Source organism: Coregonus clupeaformis, chromosome 35 (genome assembly GCF_020615455.1).
Source record: "Coregonus clupeaformis isolate EN_2021a chromosome 35, ASM2061545v1, whole genome shotgun sequence".
In the NCBI taxonomy this organism is placed as follows: Eukaryota; Metazoa; Chordata; class Actinopteri; order Salmoniformes; family Salmonidae; genus Coregonus; species Coregonus clupeaformis.
This window is the reverse complement of record NC_059226.1, coordinates 3,319,230-3,341,279: the sequence shown is the minus strand read 5'-3', so window position 1 is coordinate 3,341,279 and position 22,050 is coordinate 3,319,230. Positions and strand designations below refer to the sequence as shown.

At 44.1% G+C, this 22,050-nt stretch overlaps 1 protein-coding gene across 1 annotated transcript; it reads right to left on the bottom strand.

Moving 5' to 3' along the window:
• Positions 1-2,199: 2,199 nt before the first annotated feature.
• On the bottom strand, positions 2,200-21,837 carry LOC121550354 (ceramide synthase). Its single transcript, XM_041862580.2, has 7 exons — positions 21,119-21,837; positions 18,660-19,307; positions 18,336-18,419; positions 14,143-14,368; positions 13,406-13,501; positions 12,851-12,960; positions 2,200-6,062 (listed from the first exon to the last, which is right to left on the bottom strand). Exons 2-7 carry the CDS (start codon positions 18,920-18,922, stop codon positions 5,786-5,788), a joined length of 1,056 nt encoding a protein of 351 aa, XP_041718514.1. The 5' UTR covers positions 18,923-19,307; positions 21,119-21,837; the 3' UTR covers positions 2,200-5,785.
• Between the last annotated feature and the right edge of the window lie 213 nt (positions 21,838-22,050).

The following is a 22,050-nucleotide window of genomic DNA, read 5'->3' as shown; positions in this document are numbered from 1 at the left end:
GGAAAGTCGGAGCTCTAGAAAGAGGGAGTTCCCGAGTTGGAATTCCGAGTTGAATGACCGTTCAAACGTTTTTTCCCATTCGGAGCTCGTTTTGATCCGAGTTCCCAGTTGTTTTGAACACAGCATAACCCTGTGGTAACTACTGCATGGTTTACTACGTCTCAGTGAGGGATTTACGCTAACGCACCACAATCAACTCGAAATTTGCTGCAACTTCGAAATGGTTTGTTTTGTTTGTTTCTGTTTGATTTAGGCTATTCGTTTTTTTCTATTTCTCAAAACGTCTTAACCTGTCAGTCAATCTGCAAATCCGTGGCTCACCAGATATATGCTATAAAAAGTAAATGTTATCAAAAAAGAAAGAGCTGATTAAAAAAATGTTGGGGGAAAAAACCTAAAATATAACTAAATATGTACAAATTTACAGGACCTCTATGCTTAGGCTGCTACTAGGGCGCCACGGCAACTATACAATTGTGTAGTCCCCTGTAGCTCAGTTGGGGCGGCAGGTAGCTTAGTGGTTAAGAGCGTTGTGGCAGTAACTGAAAGGTCACTGGTTCTAATCCCCGAGCCGACTAGGTGAAAAATCTGTCGATGTGCCCTTGAGCAAGGCACTTAACCCTAATTGCTCATGTAAGTCGCTCTAGATATGAGCGTCTGCTAAATGACTAAAATGTAATGTAAATGTTGGTAGAGCATGGCGCTTGCAACGCCAGGGGGGGCCAGTATGAAAAATGTATGTACTCACTAACTGTAAATCGCTCTGGATAAGAGCGTCTGCTAAATGACGTAAATGTGTAATGATACCAATGACGTATTTAAACCCTGGGTTGTTGATGCTGAGAGCCTTTGAAGCAACGGGTAAATATGAAAGGAGCAAAGCCCGGGTAAAAGTTAGATGAAAACCTAACCCTGGGATAGAGTTTTATTTTTCAGCGAGACAATTAAAAAAATTGTAATGTCAAAGACACACCAGAATGGCTTTCCAAGAGGTGTTGGATGTTCCTGAGTGGTCTAGTCTCAGTCCTGACTTAAATCTGCTTAACAGATTTGAGACAAGGATGAAATATCGCTGTCCATTAATGATCCCCAACCAAATTTACTGAGCCTGAGCAATTTTAACAAAAACGATGGGATATATAATGCCCTAAGAGTTGTGCAAAGTTGTTAGAATCTTTATGAAAATGACTCACAGCTGTAATGGCTGCCAAAGGTTCTTCCAAGTATTAAATCAGGGGAGTGGAGACTTATGCAATTATGATATTTCTTTTTTTTCTTCTTAATTTGGAAAATGTTCTATAACCTTCTTTCACTTTGGAAATGTAGAGTATGTTGTGTAGATCTGTAGAAAAAATATATAATTTAAAAAAAGTTCATGGGGGTTTCTATAGGCACTCTACGCAATTCTCTATAAACTAATGTATTTATTTATTATACATTTTTTGTCATTTAGCAGACGCTCTTATCCAGAGCGACTTACAGTTAGTGCATACCTTATTTTTTATTTGATTTTTCATACTGGCCCCCCGTGGGAATCGAACCCACAACCCTGGCGTTGCAAACGCCATGCTCTACCAACTGAGCTACATCCCTGCCGGCCATTCCCTCCCCTACCCTGGACAACTTGTACGCCGCCCCATGGGTCTCCCAGTCGCGGCCAGCTACGACAGAGCCTGGATTCAAACCAGGATCTCTAGTGGCACAGCTAGCACTGCGATGCAGTGCCTTAGACCCCTGCGCCACTCGGGAGATCTAATATACTGTATGTTATCATATTTCCATCTGCTAAAATGAATTAGTCTATGTTCAACTAAAATATAATATATTATAAATATAATACAGTATAGCCTATAATATTATTCATTTATAGAATCCCACTCAAGTTTGGCAGTATTTCACAACCAGCAGTAGTCCTACTTTGACCCTTGAGAAACAGAATTGCAGAGCTCTGGGTACCTATTCATGAAGCATCTCAGAGAAGTTTAGCTTTTTAGATCATAATGAATAAGATTCCATGGACGGGGGGGATCCTAGATCAGCACTCCTACTCTAAGAAGCTTTATGAATGTGGACCATGGACTGTAGGAAGGATACTCAAACAGCAGTCTTGAGAGAATTGATCAATGAATACCATTTAAAGTGAGATCATTGTTCAAAGTATAGTGAGTCTTGAATGAAATAAACAGACTCAACCAGGAATCTTCTTTATGCACAAACAATGGGGAGGATTTTATTGGTCAATCTGTTGCATGTAAAGCAAAACTTCACTCAAAGTTCTTCACCACGATGAGACTGGTGCATGTTGTCAAAAGCAATGCATTGGCGCTAGAATGGTAGAATCATGATGTCACGTTGGTAGTCAGAGCAGGAGAGGAGAGTATATGTCAGTCAACAGAACAGGTCTGTGTACAAAATGGCACCCTAGAGTTCCCTACATACTGTAGTGTACTACTTTAACCAGGCCCTGGTCAAAAGTAGTGCACTATGTAGGGAACAGTGTACCATTTCAGACACAGACAGGAGTTTACACAGTAGAGCCCACGGTTAGTCAGGCAGCAGTCAACAGACAGAACACAAGCCCATACGTCCAGGATATATATCATCTACATATGTATTCATATGTACATTCAAACCTCTTCAATAAATAACAGAGACACATTAAAATAAATTAATAAAATAAACAATATGGCAGAGGACACATACCGAACTGTAGGTACTGGTAAAATGGATGATGTTTTCTTTTGGGAGGTAACACTTGTAAGGAAAATTGGTTGAAATACCTATTTTTTTGCTCATAGGGTTTAACATGAAGGCATCATTTATAATGGACTAGAGGGGGTCAGTTGCAAGGAGATGCCGTTACAGTTTTGGCTTAACTCATCACCAACTTGTCTTTTAACTCCAACAACTATCCCACTCACTCAAAGCATATCTTCTGGAACTAAACTTTGCAATCGAGTGCAACTGATATTTAGTGGCAGTTTCAGCGACCTCTTTCAGTCAGATGAGGAACAGAAAAAAACAGCTCTGGTGTTGAAGACGCCTAAATATAATCATAAGGCTCTATTCAATCCGTTAAACTGAAGCATTACAGATTACGCGATATAAATGTATAGGCAATTTCCGATTGAGCCGTCATATGCAGCGTTTACCGTGAATGCAGTCTCCGCTAAAGTGGGAACATTGCCTTTAAATTTCAATCACGCTGTAAAGCTGACCTTCCGTAATGCGGATTGAATAGAGACCCTAATCTTTGTTACAACTGACATTTGTGAACATATCATTCATTTTTGAGGAATGACATTTGATTTGTACGATCAACACTACAGTTTATATCCCTTGTCCGACACTTAGCAGTACTTTTTGGCATGCAAAAGAATGTTGATCATACAATTTCCCAATCAATGTACCTTTAATCAGTGCCTTTAAATCAGTTATAAAGCATGAATGAAAATAAAAATATATCTATCGTAACAAAACATTTCAAAATGTTAAAATCGAGTAACTGATTTGGTTCTGGGTGCGGAGATTAACAAGTCCTCAATAAGCCATTTTAATCAGTACCATAACTGACCATTGTAAATAGTAACTCTAAGTTAAGTGTTAGTGTTCCCAGGTTAATATTGGCCAATGGTCAAAAAGCCATTCGCAGAAAACAGCCTGATGCAATAAGTATAGTCCAGCGTATTATACAGTAGTCCCTTTATCTGTTCACTTTTCTTCCATGTACCAGTAGAGATCTGGGACCAGGCTAGTAGAGTCCCACTGTCGACCTGCTCCCAAGTCACAACCCATGGCAGTGGTCAAGTGTTCAAGGTCCGCTCACCTTGGGGTTGAGTTTCAAGGAGCACATTTCAACCCTATTGACTTAGGTTTCGTCCCAAATGGCATTTATGACACAACCTTAGATAGATAGCTACATTGGTGCCATTGCGCACTGTGTCAACATGAGTAAACGGCACCAGAACAAACACAAGTAATAATAGTGGCGAAAAATTAGAACTTGGAGCCTGTGTATGGCTGTATGTTACTACCCATGCCCCCCCCAACCTCAACAGTCCCTTCTCTCAGTCCATTGTCAATGTGTTTCTTCTTCGGTCCTATCAAACAAATCCCTCAGTGCATAAAGAGACTAGAGTACCTCAGTTGCCAGTACAGTGCATTACTAGCACCAGTCAGCCAGTGCAATCCATTTCAAATCCCACCCATACAGTTGAACACACTGCAACAACTTACTCTCTCTAAATCCTTCATAATACTGCTTTAGATCATCTAGGAATCCCTATCATCAGCAGACTCTAGAACGCCTGTACAATGCCTCTAGAATGCATCTAGATTCTAAAACGTGGTTCCCCTGTTTAGTCTGCAGGAGACCATATTCCACAACAGCCTTCCCAAACATTGCAGTACCATGGTGATGATAGCAGTGTTCCTGATACACAGGTTCTGTGCACATTATAAGAGCGTTATATCATGTTGATGGGGTTTCTGAGCCATTAAACACCTATCCAGGCATTGTAAAGATCTGGTAAGCTGCACAGACCCACCCAGTGGTGTATTGAAGACTGCCTGCCATCGTTACTCAACTTGGGTGGGTGACTGGGACAGCGTGGCTGCATCATTGTCCCATTTGAGTCTACAGCTCCCCCTTCTCTCCATTAATCTCTCTCCAACATTCCATCTCTCTCCTCTTTTGATTGAAGTGTGGAGTGAGTACAAGAGGGTGGGAGGAATACAAATGTTTACCCGTACTAAGAAATCACAATACATAAATAAATCAAAAACTATCAACATGAATAAATAAATAAATGCTTTGAATGAGATAAATATAAAAACCTAAAATGTACTATTCTACTATTATAAACTTGTCACATTTTGGGGTAAACTCCCTTCCTGTCCTACCACATTAGTTCTCTCAAAGGAGAAAAGGGAGAGAGAGAGAATTTCAGAGGGGGGAGAAGGCAGAACTAAGCGATACCAGAGGTGCTGGTGCATGTCCCTCTGTCCTTTCCCAAGACAAGACCCACTCAATCGATCCAGAGTAGATCATCTTGATGGACAAATAATACAGTACCAGAATCCCAAGTTGAAATACTGGTATTGTCTTTGTTCCCCTTTTTGCAGTCACCAAAATCAAATGGTCACCAAATAATAATTGACTACATATTTCTATACATTATGATATATTCATTTTGTATCCGTCCCTAATCTAGAACAGCAGTTGAATTCCTCTTTCAAGAGATGACTACTTTTTATCTATCCCTTTAACTCAGTCAAATAAGATCTTTCGCTCTTGCTTAATCAGTCTGTATCCTTCTGTGCATCCCTCTATCACTATTGCTCTTCAATGTGTTCTCTCATCCTATCATCCTTTCGCTTTCCAATCCATACATTTTTTCCCCATTCCGTTTGAAATCAGTGTGTACAGCCATGTAATATTTAAATACTTGCCATTTCACAAGTCTTTCTCCTGTCTATGCTTCTATCTATCTCTCTCCCTTATTCATTTCTTTCTTTCTTCACCCTCTCCTCTTTCAATCTGTCTCTCTCGTCTTCCAGAGGTCAATGTAACTCTAAAGGGGCATTGGAGGGAGGGAGAGTGGTAGTGGATGAGAAACAATTTTTCCTCTCTCCCTCTCTTCTCTCTCCTAGGTTACAGCGTCATTGCAATACAGTACAATACATTCCCTTGACAGACCTCCGTCTTCCCTCCCCTGGCCTGGTCTGGCTGGCCCCATCCCCACAGTGCTCTATCTTCCTTTCCCTCCCGCTTTCTTTCTCTTTCTCAGTGCGTGTCGGTCTCTCTGTCTGCCTGGTAGGGGACGGGACTGTAGCCGTTGGCTGGAAGAGGTAAACGGTCTCCCTGGCCAGGGCAGCAGCCCCCATCAGGCTTGTTGAGGGGGGCCGGGGGTCGGGAGCGCGAGGCCCCGGTGAAGAGGCGGAAGGCGCCCCTGCAGATGAGGGTGAACCAGTAGACCTGTGGGGCCATGAGGCAGAAGGCCCCCACGTTGCACTGCCAGGGAGCCACCAGGGGCACTGTGTAGAGGGGGATGGAGGCATACCTGCAACACAATGAGGAGGAGGGTGAGGAGGAGGGGGGAATGAGGGTTAATGTTCGCTTAATGTTGCTAGCTGACAAGCTTACCCAGATTTTTAAAACTTACTTAGCGCAAACTTGTTCATTTGAACAAGTTCTAAAACAAGACACCTTGTCTCAAGCTAGCTATAGTCAAGGATGTCGGTTTATGGCTAATGACTTTCAACTGAACAATCTGATTTAATACAAATAAGAAGAATGCTTCCCTTACCGAAAAAACACATGAATTTCACATTGTGATCACGTCATTTTATGTTAATGTGATAACATGAAACTACACGTGACAACATGTGAAAACTTGTTTTTGGAACATTTCATGTGAAAACGTGTGTAAGTGAAATTTCACATGTGAAATCACTTGCAAACATGTTTTTGGAACACTTCACATGAAATCATGTTTTCACATGTGCTTACATGTTGTAACATGTCCATCACTCTAAGACATGTGCTACTGAAATTGTATATGGTTATATTACATAAGAACAACGGTGCAACACTAATAAAAAGTATATTATTATATAGCACTTTTTTTATATGCACTTTCTCCCGCATTGGATAGTGGTCGCTGTCCGCGGTTCTGAAACACATCAGTGCGCTGTTGAATTGGCGCCTTTTCCTAGACCATGTTGCTATGTGCATAATAGCAAACTTAACCAGCATATTGGTGTTGAGAACAATGTGGTGGAGGCAGCAGCAGAGTTAGGAGACGAGAAAACAGACCTTGCCTTAATTGTCTAAGAAAAGTGAGGAGCGAGAAAACTCAAACTTAATTAGGTCTATAATCAATAGCCTAACTGTTAAATGTGCCTTATAAATCATCAATCAGTACTCTCCTTCTTGGTAAAATAGCCCTTACACATCCTGGAGGTGTGTTGGGTCATTGTCCTGTTAAAAAAGAAATGATAGTCCCACTAAGCCCAAACCAGATGGGATGGCGTATCGCTCCAGAATGCTGTGGTAGCCATGCTGGTTAAGTGTGCCTTGAATTCTAAATAAATCACAGACAGTGTCACCAGCAAAGCACCCCCACACCATAACACCTCCTCCTCCATGCTTTACGGTGGGAACTACACATGCGGAGATCATCCGTTCACCCACACCGTGACTCACAAAGACACAGCGGTTGGAACCAAAAATCTCCAATTTGGACTCCAGACCAAAGGACAAATTTCCACCAGTCTAATGTCCATTGCTCATGTTTCTTGACCCAAGCAGGTCTCTTCTTCTTATTGGTGTCCTTTAGTAGTGGTTTCTTTGCAGGAATTCGACCATGAAGGCCTGATTCACACAGTCCCCTCTGAACAGTTGATGTCGGGATGTGTCTGTGACTTGAACTCTGTGAAGCATTTATTTGGGCTGCAATTTCTGAGGCTGGTAACTCTAATGAACTTATCCGTAACTCTGGGTCTTCCATTCATGTGGCAGTCCTCATGAGAGCCAATTACATCATAGCGCTTGATGGTTTTTGCGACTGCACTTGAAGAAACGTTCAAAGTTCTTGAAATGTTCCGTATTGACTGACCTTCATGTCTTTAAGTAATGATGGACTGTCGTTTCTCTTTGCTTATTTGAGCTGTTCTTGCCATAATATGGACTTGGTCTTTTTTACGAAATAGGGCTATCTTCGGTATACCCCCCTCAAATGCATTAAGGCGGCACACCTGTTAATTTAAATACTACCTTCTGAAGCTGGTTGAGAGAATGCCTAGAGTGTGCAAAGCTGTCATCAAGGCAAAGGGTGGCTATTTGAAGAATCTCAAATAGAAAATATATTTTGATTTGTTTAACACTTTTTTGGTTACTACATGATTCTATATGTGTTATTTCATAGTTTTGATGTCTTCACTATTATTCTACAATGTAAAAAATAGTAACAATAAAGAAAAATCCTTCAATGAGTAGGTGTGTCCAAACTTTTGACTGGTAGTGTATATCTACAGAAATAAGACAGATCCTACTTCTGTTGCCCGTTTGAGTGTTTGTTTAATAGCCTACTGGTTCCGTGAGCACCAAGCCTCACGCAACAATTTCACAAATTCAGCTATTTTTAATCTTTGCTTTGCCATTATTTTGAGTAGGCTTAGTATAGCAGCAGCCTTGTATAACCACCATTGAGCTGTAGGCCTAAGAGCGTGTCCTGTTTAGTCTTAATACCGTAACTTACTTAGGCCTATATTTCAATACTTATGTAGGCTACTGTATCAATCAATCATTCATTAATTCATGTCATCACACAGCATACGCGTCATTCATGATTTGAAATGCAATCAAGCATTTTATTTTAAAAATAAAATAAAGCAAGCCTTGAATAATTAACTTAAACAATAAATAAACCGTTCCATTTCGGAAATTGCATTCACGAATTAATGCGACTGTTTTTTGTCTTTGCTGTAATAAAGGCTTTACAAAAAAACATTACAACAGACTATCTGGTACGCTTATAATTTATTTAGTGTTCTTTACATTTGTGACACTCTGGCTCTAGGACTTGTGTATGTGAGCTAGAGTGTGTTGTTTTGTTGGGACTTGGGTGTATTTCTATGTTGGTTAGTCTAGGTTGTTTGTTTCTATGTTTGGTCATTGACTCCCAATCGGAGGTAACGAGTGTCAGCTGTCGGCTCGTTATCTCTGATTGGGAGCCATATTTATACTGTTGTGTTTCACTGTTTGTTTGTGGGTTTTTGTTCCATGTTTCTGTCAGTGTTACAGAGGACTTCACTATCGTCGTTTGTTGTTTTTTCGTGGTTGCTTTATTAAATAAAGTCATCATGTTCACTCCACGCGCTGCGTATTGGTCCGCTTCTTCAGACGATCGTGACAGAAAAACCCACCATCAAAGGACCAAGCAGCGTGTCCAGGAGCAAAGAGACTGGACATGGGTGGAGGCGCCTGGTAAGGAGATCGAGAGGCTGGCGATGGCCCAGGTGGGCAAATCGTGGTCCTGGGAGGACATGCTCGGGGGCAAGGGACCTTGGGGGAAGATCAAGGCCCTGGCGAGAGAGGAGCATCGGCGGCAGCAGGTTTTTCGTCGGAAGGACGAGAGGCAACCCCAAGAAATTTTTTGGGGGGGGCACATGGCTTGGGCGGCTGGGCAGCAGGAGGCTGCCACAGGGAGAAAAGGAGAGAAGGCTAACGGAGTCACGGGAGCCATTGGCGAGTAGAGGGAGGGAAGTGTTTGTGGCACGGCGTGAAGGACTGATGTGTGTTGCCAGTCCGGTCCGGCCCGTTCCTGATCCTCGGTTGAGGCCAGTGGTGTGTGTTCCCGGTACGGACCGGCCTGTTCCTACTCCAAGCACCAGGTCCACGGTGTGCTACGCCAGACCGGAGCCGCTAGAGCCTTCCGCCAGACAGGAGCCGCTAGAGCCTTCCGCCAGACAGAATCATACACCAGCGATGGAATCAGCAGGAGCCGACGCAGCCCGTACAAGACTGGAAGCCCAGGTTCGGGTCCAGCAAGAGCAGCTCCTGCAGATGGGAACCGTCCTGCGGGAGGTGATGACCACTCTCCGAGGCTGGGGTCCGCCTCACCGCCAGCCGCTCAGCCTGCACCGTCAGCCAGCCACGAGCAGCCAGATCCGTCAGCCAGCCATGAGCAGCCAGATCCGTCAGCCAGCCATGAGCAGCCAGATCCGTCAGCCAGCCGCGAGCAGCCAGATCCGTCAGCCAGCCATGAGCAGCCAGATCCGTCAGCCAGCCATGAGCAGCCGGATCCGCCAGAGCCGTCCAGCCAGGATCCGCCAGAGCCGTTCAGCCAGGATCCGCCAGAGCCGTTCAGCCAGGATCCGCCAGAGCCGTCCAGCCAGGATCCGCCAGAGCCGTCCAGCCAGGATCCGCCAGAGCCGTCCAGCCAGGATCCGCCAGAGCCGTCCAGCCAGGATCCGCCAGAGCCGTCCAGCCAGGATCCGCCAGAGCCGTCCAGGCCGGATCCGCCAGCCAGCCAGGATCCGCCAGAGCCAGCCAGCCCGGATCCGCCAGAGCCGTCCAGCCCGGATCCGCCAGCCAGCCAGGATCCGCCAGAGCCAGCCAGCCAGGATCCGCCATTCAGTCCGGAGCTGCCCCTTAGTCCGGTACTGCCCCTTAGCCCGGTGCTGCTCCTTAGCCCGGTGCTGCCCCTTAGCCCGGTGCTGCCCCTTAGTCCGGTGCTGCCCCTTAGTCCGGTGCTGCCCCTTAGTCCGGTGCTGCCCCTTAGCCCGGTGCTGCCCCTTAGCCCGGGTGCTGCCCCTTAGCCCGGTGCTGCCCCTTGGCCCGGTGCTGCCCCTTAGTCCGGTGCTGCCCCTGAGTCCGGTGATGCCTCTTAGTCCAGGGCTGCCCCTTAATCCTGTGGGGTTTAGTTGGGGGTGGTCATGTGGAGGAGGTTACACAAGCGGGTAGTGACTATGGTGGGGTGGGGACCACGACCAGTGCCTGAGCCGCCACCATAGACAGACGCCCACCCAGACCCTCCCCTAGACTGTGGGCTGGTGCGCCCGGAGTTCGCACCTTTAGGGGGGGGTACTGTGACACTCTGGCTCTAGGACTTGTGTATGTGAGCTAGAGTGTGTTGTTTTGTTGGGACTTGGGTGTATTTCTATGTTGGTTAGTCTAGGTTGTTTGTTTCTATGTTTGGTCATTGACTCCCAATCGGAGGTAACGAGTGTCAGCTGTCGGCTCGTTATCTCTGATTGGGAGCCATATTTATACTGTTGTGTTTCACTGTTTGTTTGTGGGTTTTTGTTCCATGTTTCTGTCAGTGTTACAGAGGACTTCACTATCGTCGTTTGTTGTTTTTTCGTGGTTGCTTTATTAAATAAAGTCATCATGTTCACTCCACGCGCTGCGTATTGGTCCGCTTCTTCAGACGATCGTGACAACATTGTTCCAAACGGTCCGAAAAATTATATTGTAATCTAACAGCACCTGTTTGGCACACATAATATGCACGCAGCGCTTGCACCATACATTATTTTTGTTGATCTCCAGTATTTTCCACAACTAGTCACATTTATTCCACACATCTTACTTCCCCTTTACCTTATGAGCAACCAGTAGCCTAAACATTCCCCCCTTTCGAGTTTATTTGTCACGTCCCCTGCATCCATTTTGCTGTTAAGTGTTCGGATTTTGTTATAACCAATTTATTGATGTGATTAAGATATGCTGTAGGTCAGGCCCTATTGGTCACGGGCATGCGATGCATACGTGTCACGTAAAGAGAGCAAGGGTTGAGGTAATAGGGAATGTCTTTCCTAAACAAATTAGGGATTTTGGTAACAACTTTTCAGTCAGAAATGGCTGTAATTATGTTGCGCCAGCCTTAACATTAATGACCTATAATACAGTACATCTCTGCACTTAGCAAAAGAGTGCCATCTGCACTGCTATTTTAGTTCAGTTAATCTGGCTTTTCTCTCATCATTGATTTAATTGACTTATATCAGTAATTTGAGGATTTTCTGTATAGTTGTCTAATGTTGGTGGGGCATTTTATTCTGTTTTAATGCTATTCCTGAATAACTCTGATAAATATAACAGTTTTAATTGACTGTTTTTTTAACAAAGCTGAGATTCACTTTGATGTCCAAAGTGTAGAAATATAGGTGAAATCAGTTATTGACACCGATGTAATGACATAGCAGAAAGATTGGAATGCCGTGAACCAAGAGGTTGTGAGTTCAAATCCCAGGTGAGGACACGTTGAATAATAATTACTGTATCAATAAACATACACAATGTAGTCCTGTACACTGAGTGTACAAAACTGTAGGAACACCTGCTCTTTCCATGACAGACTGACCAGGGGAATCAAGGTAAAAGCTATGATCTCTTATTGATGTCACTTGTTAAATCCACTTCAAATCAGTGTAGATGAAGGGGAGGAGACAGGTTAAAGAAGGATTTTTAAGCCTTGAGATAATTGAGACATGGATTGTGTATGTGTGCCATTCAGAGGGTGAATGGGCAAGAAACTGCAACGCTGCTGGGTTTTTCACGCATAACAGTTTCCTGTGTGTATAAAGAATGGTCCACCACCAAAAGGACATGCAGCCAACTTGACACAACTGTGGGAAGCAGTGGAGTCAACATGGGCCAGAATCCCTGAAGAATGCTTTCGACACGTTGTAGTGTCCATGCCCCAACAAATTTAGTCTGTTCTGAGGACAAAAGGGGGTGCAACTTAATATTAGGAAGGTGTTCCTAATGTTTTGTACACTCAGAGTATGTCAAAGTGTGTCAAATATGTAAGTTGAAAGCACTGTGTGTGTATCATAAGGACTCATGTTCCAAAAGTGCATGTTTTCATAAGTGAAATGTCACGTGAAGTGTTCCAAATAACACGTTGTTACATGGGTTCACATTTGATTTTCCACATGTGAAATCGTGATTTTCCACGTGAAATCAGGTAGTTTTCCCTAAGGGTTGATAGAACTAGATAACAAAAAAAATGGTGACGTGGTGCTGAGTAGCTAGATAGCTACATACAAGCAAGCAAGATATTTTCAATCAAACAATGAGAAAGAATGTTGCTTATTTATGAATTATATTATCTGCTAGCTAAGTAGCTAGGTCAGAAGCCTGCAAACTTAAACTTGTAGCCTACCATCGTAGATCTTAAGAACGTGAGATAAAAAAAATGCATGGATGAAGTTGGGGACAGACAGACAGACAGAGACAGACAGACAGACACAAGTACACAAACAAGTAGACAGACAAGTAGACAGACAGGCAGACAGACAGCCAGGCAGACAGACAGACAGACAGTGTTCAGTATGTTACCTGCTGTAGGCGTAGTAGAGGTAGGGGAAGAGCAGAACTCGACAGATGAAGAAAGTGACCAGCATGAGAGCGCCATTCACTTTATGAAGAAGAGTGTGCTGCTTCTTGTACTGAGGGGGACAAAGAGAGATCGAAAGAGAGAGAGAGAGGGCAGGAGCAAGGGAGGGAGAAAAAAACGAGAGCAGGGTGAAGGACAGAGAAAAAAATCTTGGGTAAATGTTAACCCAAAATCACAGGAGACAAGAATGTCAACATGAAAGCTAGTAAGTGAACACTTCAGAATCAGAAAGACTCAAGTTCTTAAACTGCTGCAAGGAGAGTAAGAGACTGAGGAAGAAAGGTAGAAGGAAGAAGAGGTGCAGAGAGAGAAAGCAGGAGGAAAGAGAAAGAAAGAGCGAGAGAAGGAGAGAGAAAGAGGAGAGAAAAAGCAAGAGGAGAAAGAGAGAGCAAGAGAAAGAGAGCGAAAGAAAGAGAGAGCGATTGAGAGAGGGAGCAAGAGCGACAGAACAGGGGTCCAAAGAGAGGAGGAGAGATAGAGGAGTGAGTGAGTATTACTTGGATGAGGATTTTCCCCAGGCAGACGGACGGAGTGCTGAGTTCAGCCATGAACATGACACCCTGGAAGTAATCCCCCTTTCCCTGCCTCCAGAACTAACAGAAAGAGAGAGAGAGAGAGAGAGAGAGAGAGAGAGAGAGAGAGAGAGAGAGAGAGAGAGAGAGAGAGAGAGAGAGAGAGAGAGAGAGAGAGAGAGAGAGAGAGAGAGAGAGAGAGAGAGAGAGAGAGAGAGAGAGAGAGAGGGGGGGAGAGAGAGAGAGAGAGAGAGAGAGAGAGAGAGAGAGAGAGAGAGAGAGAGAGAGAGAGAGAGAGAGAGAGAGAGAGAGAGAGAGAGAGAGAGCCATGATATGGCTGATAAAGTATATAGACAGCCCACTGAAAGAAAAGCTCACAAACACGCACACCTTATTTTCTCCTTAAAAATACGTGTCCATAGAAGGGATGTTAACATTGGCTGCCATGCCGCTGCCAGTAGCAACAGTCTCCTAGGAGGCAGATGGGTATTGGAGCAGGAAAGAGTCTAGTCTGCAGATGGCAGCCAGTTAGGGACAATTTTAGGGATGAGAAACCAAATCGCCATCTGATCATCTCTTTCTGTCAAGACTTTAAGGGTTAGTGTGTGTGCGTGTATCATTTAAAATTAATAATTGTTTCATTTTTAGACATAAGACAGACCATGGCACGGTAGACTAACAAAATAGTCTGCTGGCGCCACCCTAGTTACAGTGATAGTTACCACGGAGACGGGGAAGCAGATGGTCACCATGACGACGTGGTGCAGCACCATGAGGAACTCTCGGCGCAGGTAGCTGGCCACTGCCGAGCCCATTGGCTTAGGCCTGCCGCCCTCCTCCTCGTGCCCTTTGACCTGCAGCTTGTGCCAGTAGCACAGGAACATGGCGTAGATGTCGTACGCAAAGTAGGGCACCGCAAACAGGATATAGGTACTGGTAAGCCAGTGTCTGGAGAGGGGGAGGGGGGGGGGGGCAAAAGAGAAAGTGAGAAAGGAGAGAGCAAAAGAGAGAGCGAGCGAGAGAGAGGGAAGGTGTAACAGTTTAAGTTCTATGTAACAATGTGTACCTACACTGTAACTACATGTACACTGTACCTGCCTATGTGACTACCATGTACACACACTATTGCCTATTTCAGTGCGATGCATCCTGTGAGTCTCCAGCCTAGACGTCAGGGGGTTAAGTGACTGGCCAGGATGCACTGCTCTGGGCCACGAGCGTGATTCGGACGGGTTCGTGATTTGGTAGTCAAATGAGCCGGCACTCACACGAGCACCTCCCGACTTTGACTGTCAAATGAGGGCAAGGGAAGGGAGGGAGTCGGTGGCTGGCAGTATCTCTCTCTCTCTAGCTCCATCTCTCCCCCCCCATCTCTCTCCTCTCCCCCTCTCCTCTCTCTCTTTCTCTCCCCTTCTCTCTCCCCCCTCCTTCTAATTGATGGAGATGAGGGGGAAGAGGAGAGAGGGGGGGGGGGGGGGTAAGAGGAGCACCTGTGTCACATTGTGAGTTATCTTAGGACGACAGTGTCTGACTCACAGAGCATCTCACTAGTCTAAAGTGTCTTCCTTTCTTCCTTTTCCTCTCCTCTTCCTCCAACCAAAAACAAACCGTCTTCCTCTAATCAAAAACATGACACTTTCAGTGTGCATTGTATAGTTTTGCTGTAGTCCACTGTTAACAAAGTTGCAGTTGTAAAACCAGTGGAGACATGTTTGAGTAGCTACTCCTACATTTCCATAGCAGCATGCTGCAGTCTAGGTTTATGGCTTCTGTGTGACTGCATTACAGATACTAAAATAGTGCTGCTGGCTTTGGGACAGACAGAGGTTAATTAGGTTGAAATACTAATTAGGTTAACAGGGACAAGGTGAGCAGGGAGAGAATGACAGATTCTTACGTACACACATGCACACACACACACTTGAATACTTTATTTGGATCGTAAGTTAAACATACACAGCAAATTGGCCAGTGTTAACTTGTGTTGATTTTTCAATATCACATTTTGAGTGTTGATTCAGGAGTTAAATTAACTCTGTAAGAGTGAAATTAACACTCATTGGTGTAAAATAACCCCAGTGTTGGGGTTAATAACCAGTGTTGAGTGTGAGAGTGTGATTGTGTCAGTTTTACTCTGTGGAGAGTAAAACCTTCCCATCAAAACCAAGCCCATCATTATCAGATTTCCCAGCATGCTCTACTGCAGGTAGATATTTCTAGGATTCTTTTTAATATCTGTGTTTTTGCATGTACATTGACTGATTAATCTTATGCTACATAAAGATAAATAACATACATTCTTCTAAACTAATCCAATCAGTTAGATTTATTGCACCATTTATTGAAATGGATGTTCCAGTTTAAAATGGTTTAGATACTCTGGGGGGGGGGAATGTGCTTGATTCATAGAGGTAGCTGTCACGCCCTGGCTCTGGGGACTCTAATATGTTGAGCCAGGGTGTGTAAAGTCTATGTGTGTTGTTCTAGGTTTCACATTCTGGTATTGTGGTTCTATGTTGGCCAGTGTGGTTCTCAATCAGAGGCAACGTGATTCAACTGTTGCTTGTTGTCTGATTGAGAACCATACTTTAGCAGCCTGTTTCCCCACAGAGTTTGTGGGATCTTGTTTCTAGTCGGTTGTGTTAGACCGTGAACTGTCACGTTTTCGTTTTGTTGTTTCTGATCGTGTCTCTAATAAAGAGTATGTTTGCCTGCAACGCTGCGCCTTGGTCCTCATCTCTGTTCGACGATCGTGACAGTAGCTGCTAAATGTGGTTGTAATAAACAGAGCGGTGTCTGTTTTCTTCCTAGAAATGTTGCTCTAACTTTTAAACGGTTGAAGCTACCCCTGAAAACATAAGACTTTCAGAAACACATATATGTCTTCTGTTTCCTTCAGAACAGAGTGGACAGGACCAGGCAGTGAATCAGACTGGTGGAAAAATAACATGATCAATGATGGTTATTTTCTACACAGAAGATCATACACAAGTATTGCCTGATGTTTGCCTAAATCCTGAACTTCACAAATCCTTTCTGATGTTTTTCAAACCATACTTCAGATTGAAATATTATTACAAATCAGTCTAAAACAATGTTTGACAGACTGTCATAACTCCATTTAAATAAGTAAACATTGGTCGTTGATTACATCACTTTTTTTACATGTTGGGGTTACGAAACATTTTTTATTTCAAAATAGGGTCACGGGCCAAAAACGTTTGGGAACCCCTGATTTAGCTAGTCTCCTCACAATGTTCCTAACCCTAACAGTCATTCTGAATGCAGGTGCAGGTGAATGCAAATTCAAACTGTTGGATGTCCTAACTGGCTGAATTCCAATAGGAATTACACATCACTTTGCAAGCCAGAAGAATGTGACTTGCAGGCCTGATGTGGCCTGTAAACCAGGAGGTTTCTAACACCACTGTGGTAGGGTAAAACTAGGCCTACTAAGGCCTTATTTACTGTATTGTCCTAAAGAGCTTAATTTTAATGATACCATTAGGAATACAGTAGGAACTCATTTGGTAAAGTCCACTGGACTGAAAATGAACGAATTCAACAACCATGTCTCTGTCACCAAAAAATACAGTCATGGGTGGTAACTCTACAATTCACTCGAAAAGGCAAGGCACACTGGGAAATTATATTGGAGGAGTGGCTTAGTGGGGGCATGGCCTTCAATTAGTTGTTTTTGGCTACCCGTGAGTGGAAGTTTAAGGACCCAAATATTTTAGGTGTCACACCTCTTTGGGCAGTGCACAGACTTTTTGGGGGGCAGGTGCTCAAACAAAAAAACATTTGTAACTGCGGTTACAGTGTCACGGTTTCGGCCGAGGCTGCCTCTCTCCCTTGTTCGGGCAGGCTTCGGCGTTCGTTGTCTCCGGAATACTAGCTGCCACCGTTGTATGTTTCATGTTCGTTTGCTTTTGTCTGTTTGTTGTCACACCTGTTCTTGTTTAAGCCTAATTAGTGTTCTATAAGTTTCTCGTTGTGTTTGTCTAGTGTTGTGTGTTATTGATTTTTGTCAGTCGTGTATAGGGCGTGTTTCCTGTATTTCGCTCGGTTGAGCTTCCCTCCACTGTTGGAGTATTTACGCACCTGTTTGTGCGCTTTTGTTTTGTTCGCCTTCGTGCGTATTTCGCCTTCGGGCAAGAGTGGACCTATTGCCGTGTTTGGCGATCACTAAAGTCTGTTGGATTATCCGTATGTGTCCTGCGTTTGATTCCACCACTGCACCCACCTACAGCACGCGTTGACATACAGACTCGTTGAGCAATTATGACTGATTATTTAGTTACATAAAAGCAATAGATGGCCACATCTTAATGGCTAATTAAATTACACATATTTAACTAATACTTGTGGGGAGTGGGTTCAGAACAACAATGACAAAAACTGTATACCCAAAACAAAGGGCACTTTAGAGACTGGAAGGGCAAACGGGCATGTGCTCTGCACAGGTAGAGCCTATCTGTGCAGGTGCCTGCACACACAAATCAAATGTTATTTGTCATGTGCTGAATACAACAGGTGTAGACCTTACCGTGAAATGCTTACTTACAAGTCCTTAACTAACAATGCAGTTCAAGAAATAGAGTTAAGAAAATATTTACTAAATAAACTAAAGTATAAAATAAAAAGTAACAATAAAATAACAATAACGAGGCTATATACAGGGGGTTAGTCCAGGTAATTTGTACATGTAGGTTGGGGTAAAGTGACTATGCATAGATAATAAACAGTGAGTAGCAGCAGTGTAAAAACAAGGGGGGGTTCAGCAGTCTTATGGCTTGGGGGTAGAAGCTGTTAAGGAGCCTCACTAAACACACACACACACACACACACACACACACCTGAAACACAAAACTTTACAGCAACTACTACTGCATTATCATTATTTTGTACTTACTGATCCTCGATGATGTCCTCACAGGAGGATGCGATGATGTAGCCAGCTGTGGAAGCCATGATGGCTTGGATGGATGACACCAGCCTAGTGGGGAGAGAGGGGCCAGAGAGTGGGGTTTCAATTGATATATTCATACCCATAACAACTCCATAGAAAAATGTATTGACATTCAACAATGTAAACCATAGCAGAATATTATAAAATGTCAAGCAAAGCAGAATAGCATAAGGTAAAGGTATGATAGGTAGGCATAGTCCCTACATTGACTCATGTATCTGACTTGTAAGTGTGTGTGTGTGTGTGTGTGTGTGTGTGTGTGTGTACCTGGCAGACACGATAGTGGCGTCTCCCTCGCTCAAGCCCAGGCCTGGGCCGTGTTTCAGGCATCTCTTAGACAGTAGAAACAGGCCCGGGAAGAAGATGGAGCCGGCAGCCAGGATGCTCAGCATGGTCCCAGAGTGTGTGTGTGTGTGTTTCAACAGGTGCCTCACCACTGCCCTCAAACCACTTGACAAGTGGGAATGGTTGAATGACTGATCTATGCAGGGTACTCTCAAAGCTACGGTAGCAGAGTTTCCAATTATCATTTGCTGCTAGATGTTTGAAGGTATTGATGGGTATATAATTAGAATGTGTGGCAGCGTGTAAGTATTGTCAATAGAACACTGGCACAGAATTTGTGTAATGTTATGCTAGTTATGTTATGCTAATAGCAATGTTATGCTAGTGTTATGCTATGTTATGCTAATGCGGTCTGTGGTCAAATGCTGTATTTGTTTTTAGTAGGCTAGTTTTGGGGATATTTTGGGAATGAAAATGGACTTGCTAGTAGTTACAGTTAATGTTAATAAAATAGATACATGAGGAAAGAGAGGGCTACGATAAAGCTGTGGGTGGAATGTTTGTTAACGTCCCACACCTCCCTCCCAACCCTCTGCTCATAACCAGCAGAGGCCTGGGTGGCTTCTGGGTCTACACACACACACACACACACACACAGAGAGAGAGACAGACAGACAGACAGACAGAGAGACAGCGAGACAGAGAGAGAGAACAAACAGAAGATGGGGGGATGGGGAACACATGGAGAAAAAATTGAGAAAATCAATCAAATAAGTTTCACCCACCTTGATTATAAGCGCAGTAAATGTACAATAAATTATAGTTATATGCACATATAAAACTGTTCAACTGTCATCGTATAGTTTCTACGAATGTCACATTTATTTCAGTGTCATCATGCTGCCTTTAAAACATGATCAAAATCGTATCCACTCAAGTAATTACCTTGTGTGTAGACAGACCCTACACTGCACTCTAATCTCACAAATGCTGACAAATCCATTGACTACACTGTGGCCGTCATATATCGCTGGCTGTACCAGCTGTGCTACCAGGCGCCATTGGTGAATTAATTAATTTAGGTTTTCCACTGTCATTGCTCTCTAGGTAAATGCATGTACTCACAGAGGGACTGGAGAGAGACAGGATGAATAGGTGGAGAGAGAGAGAAAGGTGGCTGAAACCAAAATAGATTTAGAAAGGGATTAGAAAAGCAGGAGATTTAGACAGATTACAGCTGGGAGAGAGGGAATTAGTGACACAGAGAGAGAGAGAGAGAGAGAGAGAGAGAGAGAGAGAGAGAGAGAGAGAGAGAGAGAGAGAGAGAGAGAGAGAGAGAGAGAGAGAGAGAGAGAGAGAGAGAGAGAGAGAAAGAGAGGAGATGGGCTGACAGCTGACAATAGGAGTACAGATGGGATATGATGAGGGGTGGTGGAGGGGGATGTTGTTGGGGCGGGACCTATTGTTCCATCCTAGGCTATGTTGGACAATAGGGGAACACAACAACAGGTTAATCCCATAACCAACAAATGGGTGCACCTGCATGCGGTTTTGATTGACGGGCTAAAGGCCTATCTGGACATAAGATAAATACTTTCAGATGTATCTTGGCTAGCTGTGTTTTTTTGTTCAGCACAGCAGTGCATAGGTTACACCTCCTGACTGTAGGCTACCAGCAATTTACAGGGGGGGATAAAAAAAGCACTGGTCCCCTCCATAACCCCGTCCCCCATGATGCCAAGCATATCTTGACGTTGCTATATCGCTAACATGCCAGAAAACAAAGACTCGTTTGAGTCAAAACCTAGCTGGCAGGCCCGTGCAACAACGTGGCTCAGACTCAATTGTCAAAATACGCAATGCGCGTAAATAGCCTAAGTACCACGGTCCTCCTCTATTAGAAAATTACGGGACAAGTCTGTTTTGCACTAAATAGGAGTTATCACGACCCATTAAGTAAACTCAACAACAAAAAGCAACACATTATTTTGAAAATGGCATACTTGTGCCGGTCTTGGCACGGATCTAAATCTGCATAGGCTAACCTTTGTCATATGTTTGCTTGCTAGCTACTGTAGGCCAGTGTAGACTACAAGCCGGACAAATCAATGTAACTATTTGAGTGTGACTGCGAGCTCGCTACGCTATATTTGCATTCGATACATTTTTACCTGCAGTCGTTTCATGCACAAGAGTGATTGAAACTTGTAACAGGTTGTGTGCCACGCGGTTTGTCTAGTAATAACACACACGCAAGGGATAAATTGTCTAGCATGGTTTCAGTTTTTACAGACAATACATGCTTGCTAACCACCCAACATGCGTTGGGTGACAGATTATTCAGGCCTGTATAGGCTAAAGCGTGACTGTTTGCGACACACACACAGACACAACATTTATTACAGACATAAAATAAGAAGAGATGGATAGGCTACATTTACATTTGGGTTTTGCGGCGTCCCGTTCTGCGGCCCGGTCGGTCGGATCAAGGGGAAATCAGTGTGTTGGGTCCTGGTGGTAGCCTACACGTCGAGAATTGTTCAACATTATCTTTGTGTTTTGTCGTTTTATTCCGTATTCGGGATATCTGCAAGAAATCAGATTACTCGCGTCAAGCAAGACAAATGGATGTGTCTGTGTGTCCTCCTCCCGCTTCTGACGTGTGGTCTCTGTCTTGGTCCGAATCAGAATATGCCGCTTCTGACGTGTGGTCTCTGTCTTGGTCCGAATCAGAATATGACTCCCGCCCCGATGTGCTGCGGTCGGATCGTTGCTTCAGCAATATTATTTCAGAGCGGCGAAATGCTGTTGAAGTCGATGGCTCGCTCGAGAGTGTTGTTTTGACTTATATTGCGAGGGCACTTCTCTTCTCGTCTTTCGCCGCCGTACTAGCCTACTGATAGCTGAACCGTTATGCCAAATCGACCGACCGACCCTATTGCTTGCCCGATAATATTCGATACATTCACTGTGAAGTCTTTAGCTGCATAGTATTTTAGGACCTGTCGCACTGGATCCGTTGTCGTAGAACTAATTTGAGCAAACGTTCGTCTAGCAACACAAAAATCATAGTGTATGCATGATACAGTCCCGCTGTGCCTAAAGTGTGGCCATTAAGCCGGCTACATAGCCAGTTCGCTGACACCTATCTCCTCCCCCTTGCTCCCCGGGTATGGTAGGCTAATATCCAAGTATAACGGCCGGTGGCGGATGAGGTCGCCTCATATGCTATGACTCCTAGGACTAGCTGTGCTGTGATAGCCTACAGCTGTCCCTGGATAAAGTATTTTTTCTTTTCAAGAAGGGAAACGGACTTTAATAATAGCCGGAGTCATTTTCAGATCAAGCTGGCTAGGAAAAAGTCCTTAGTTTT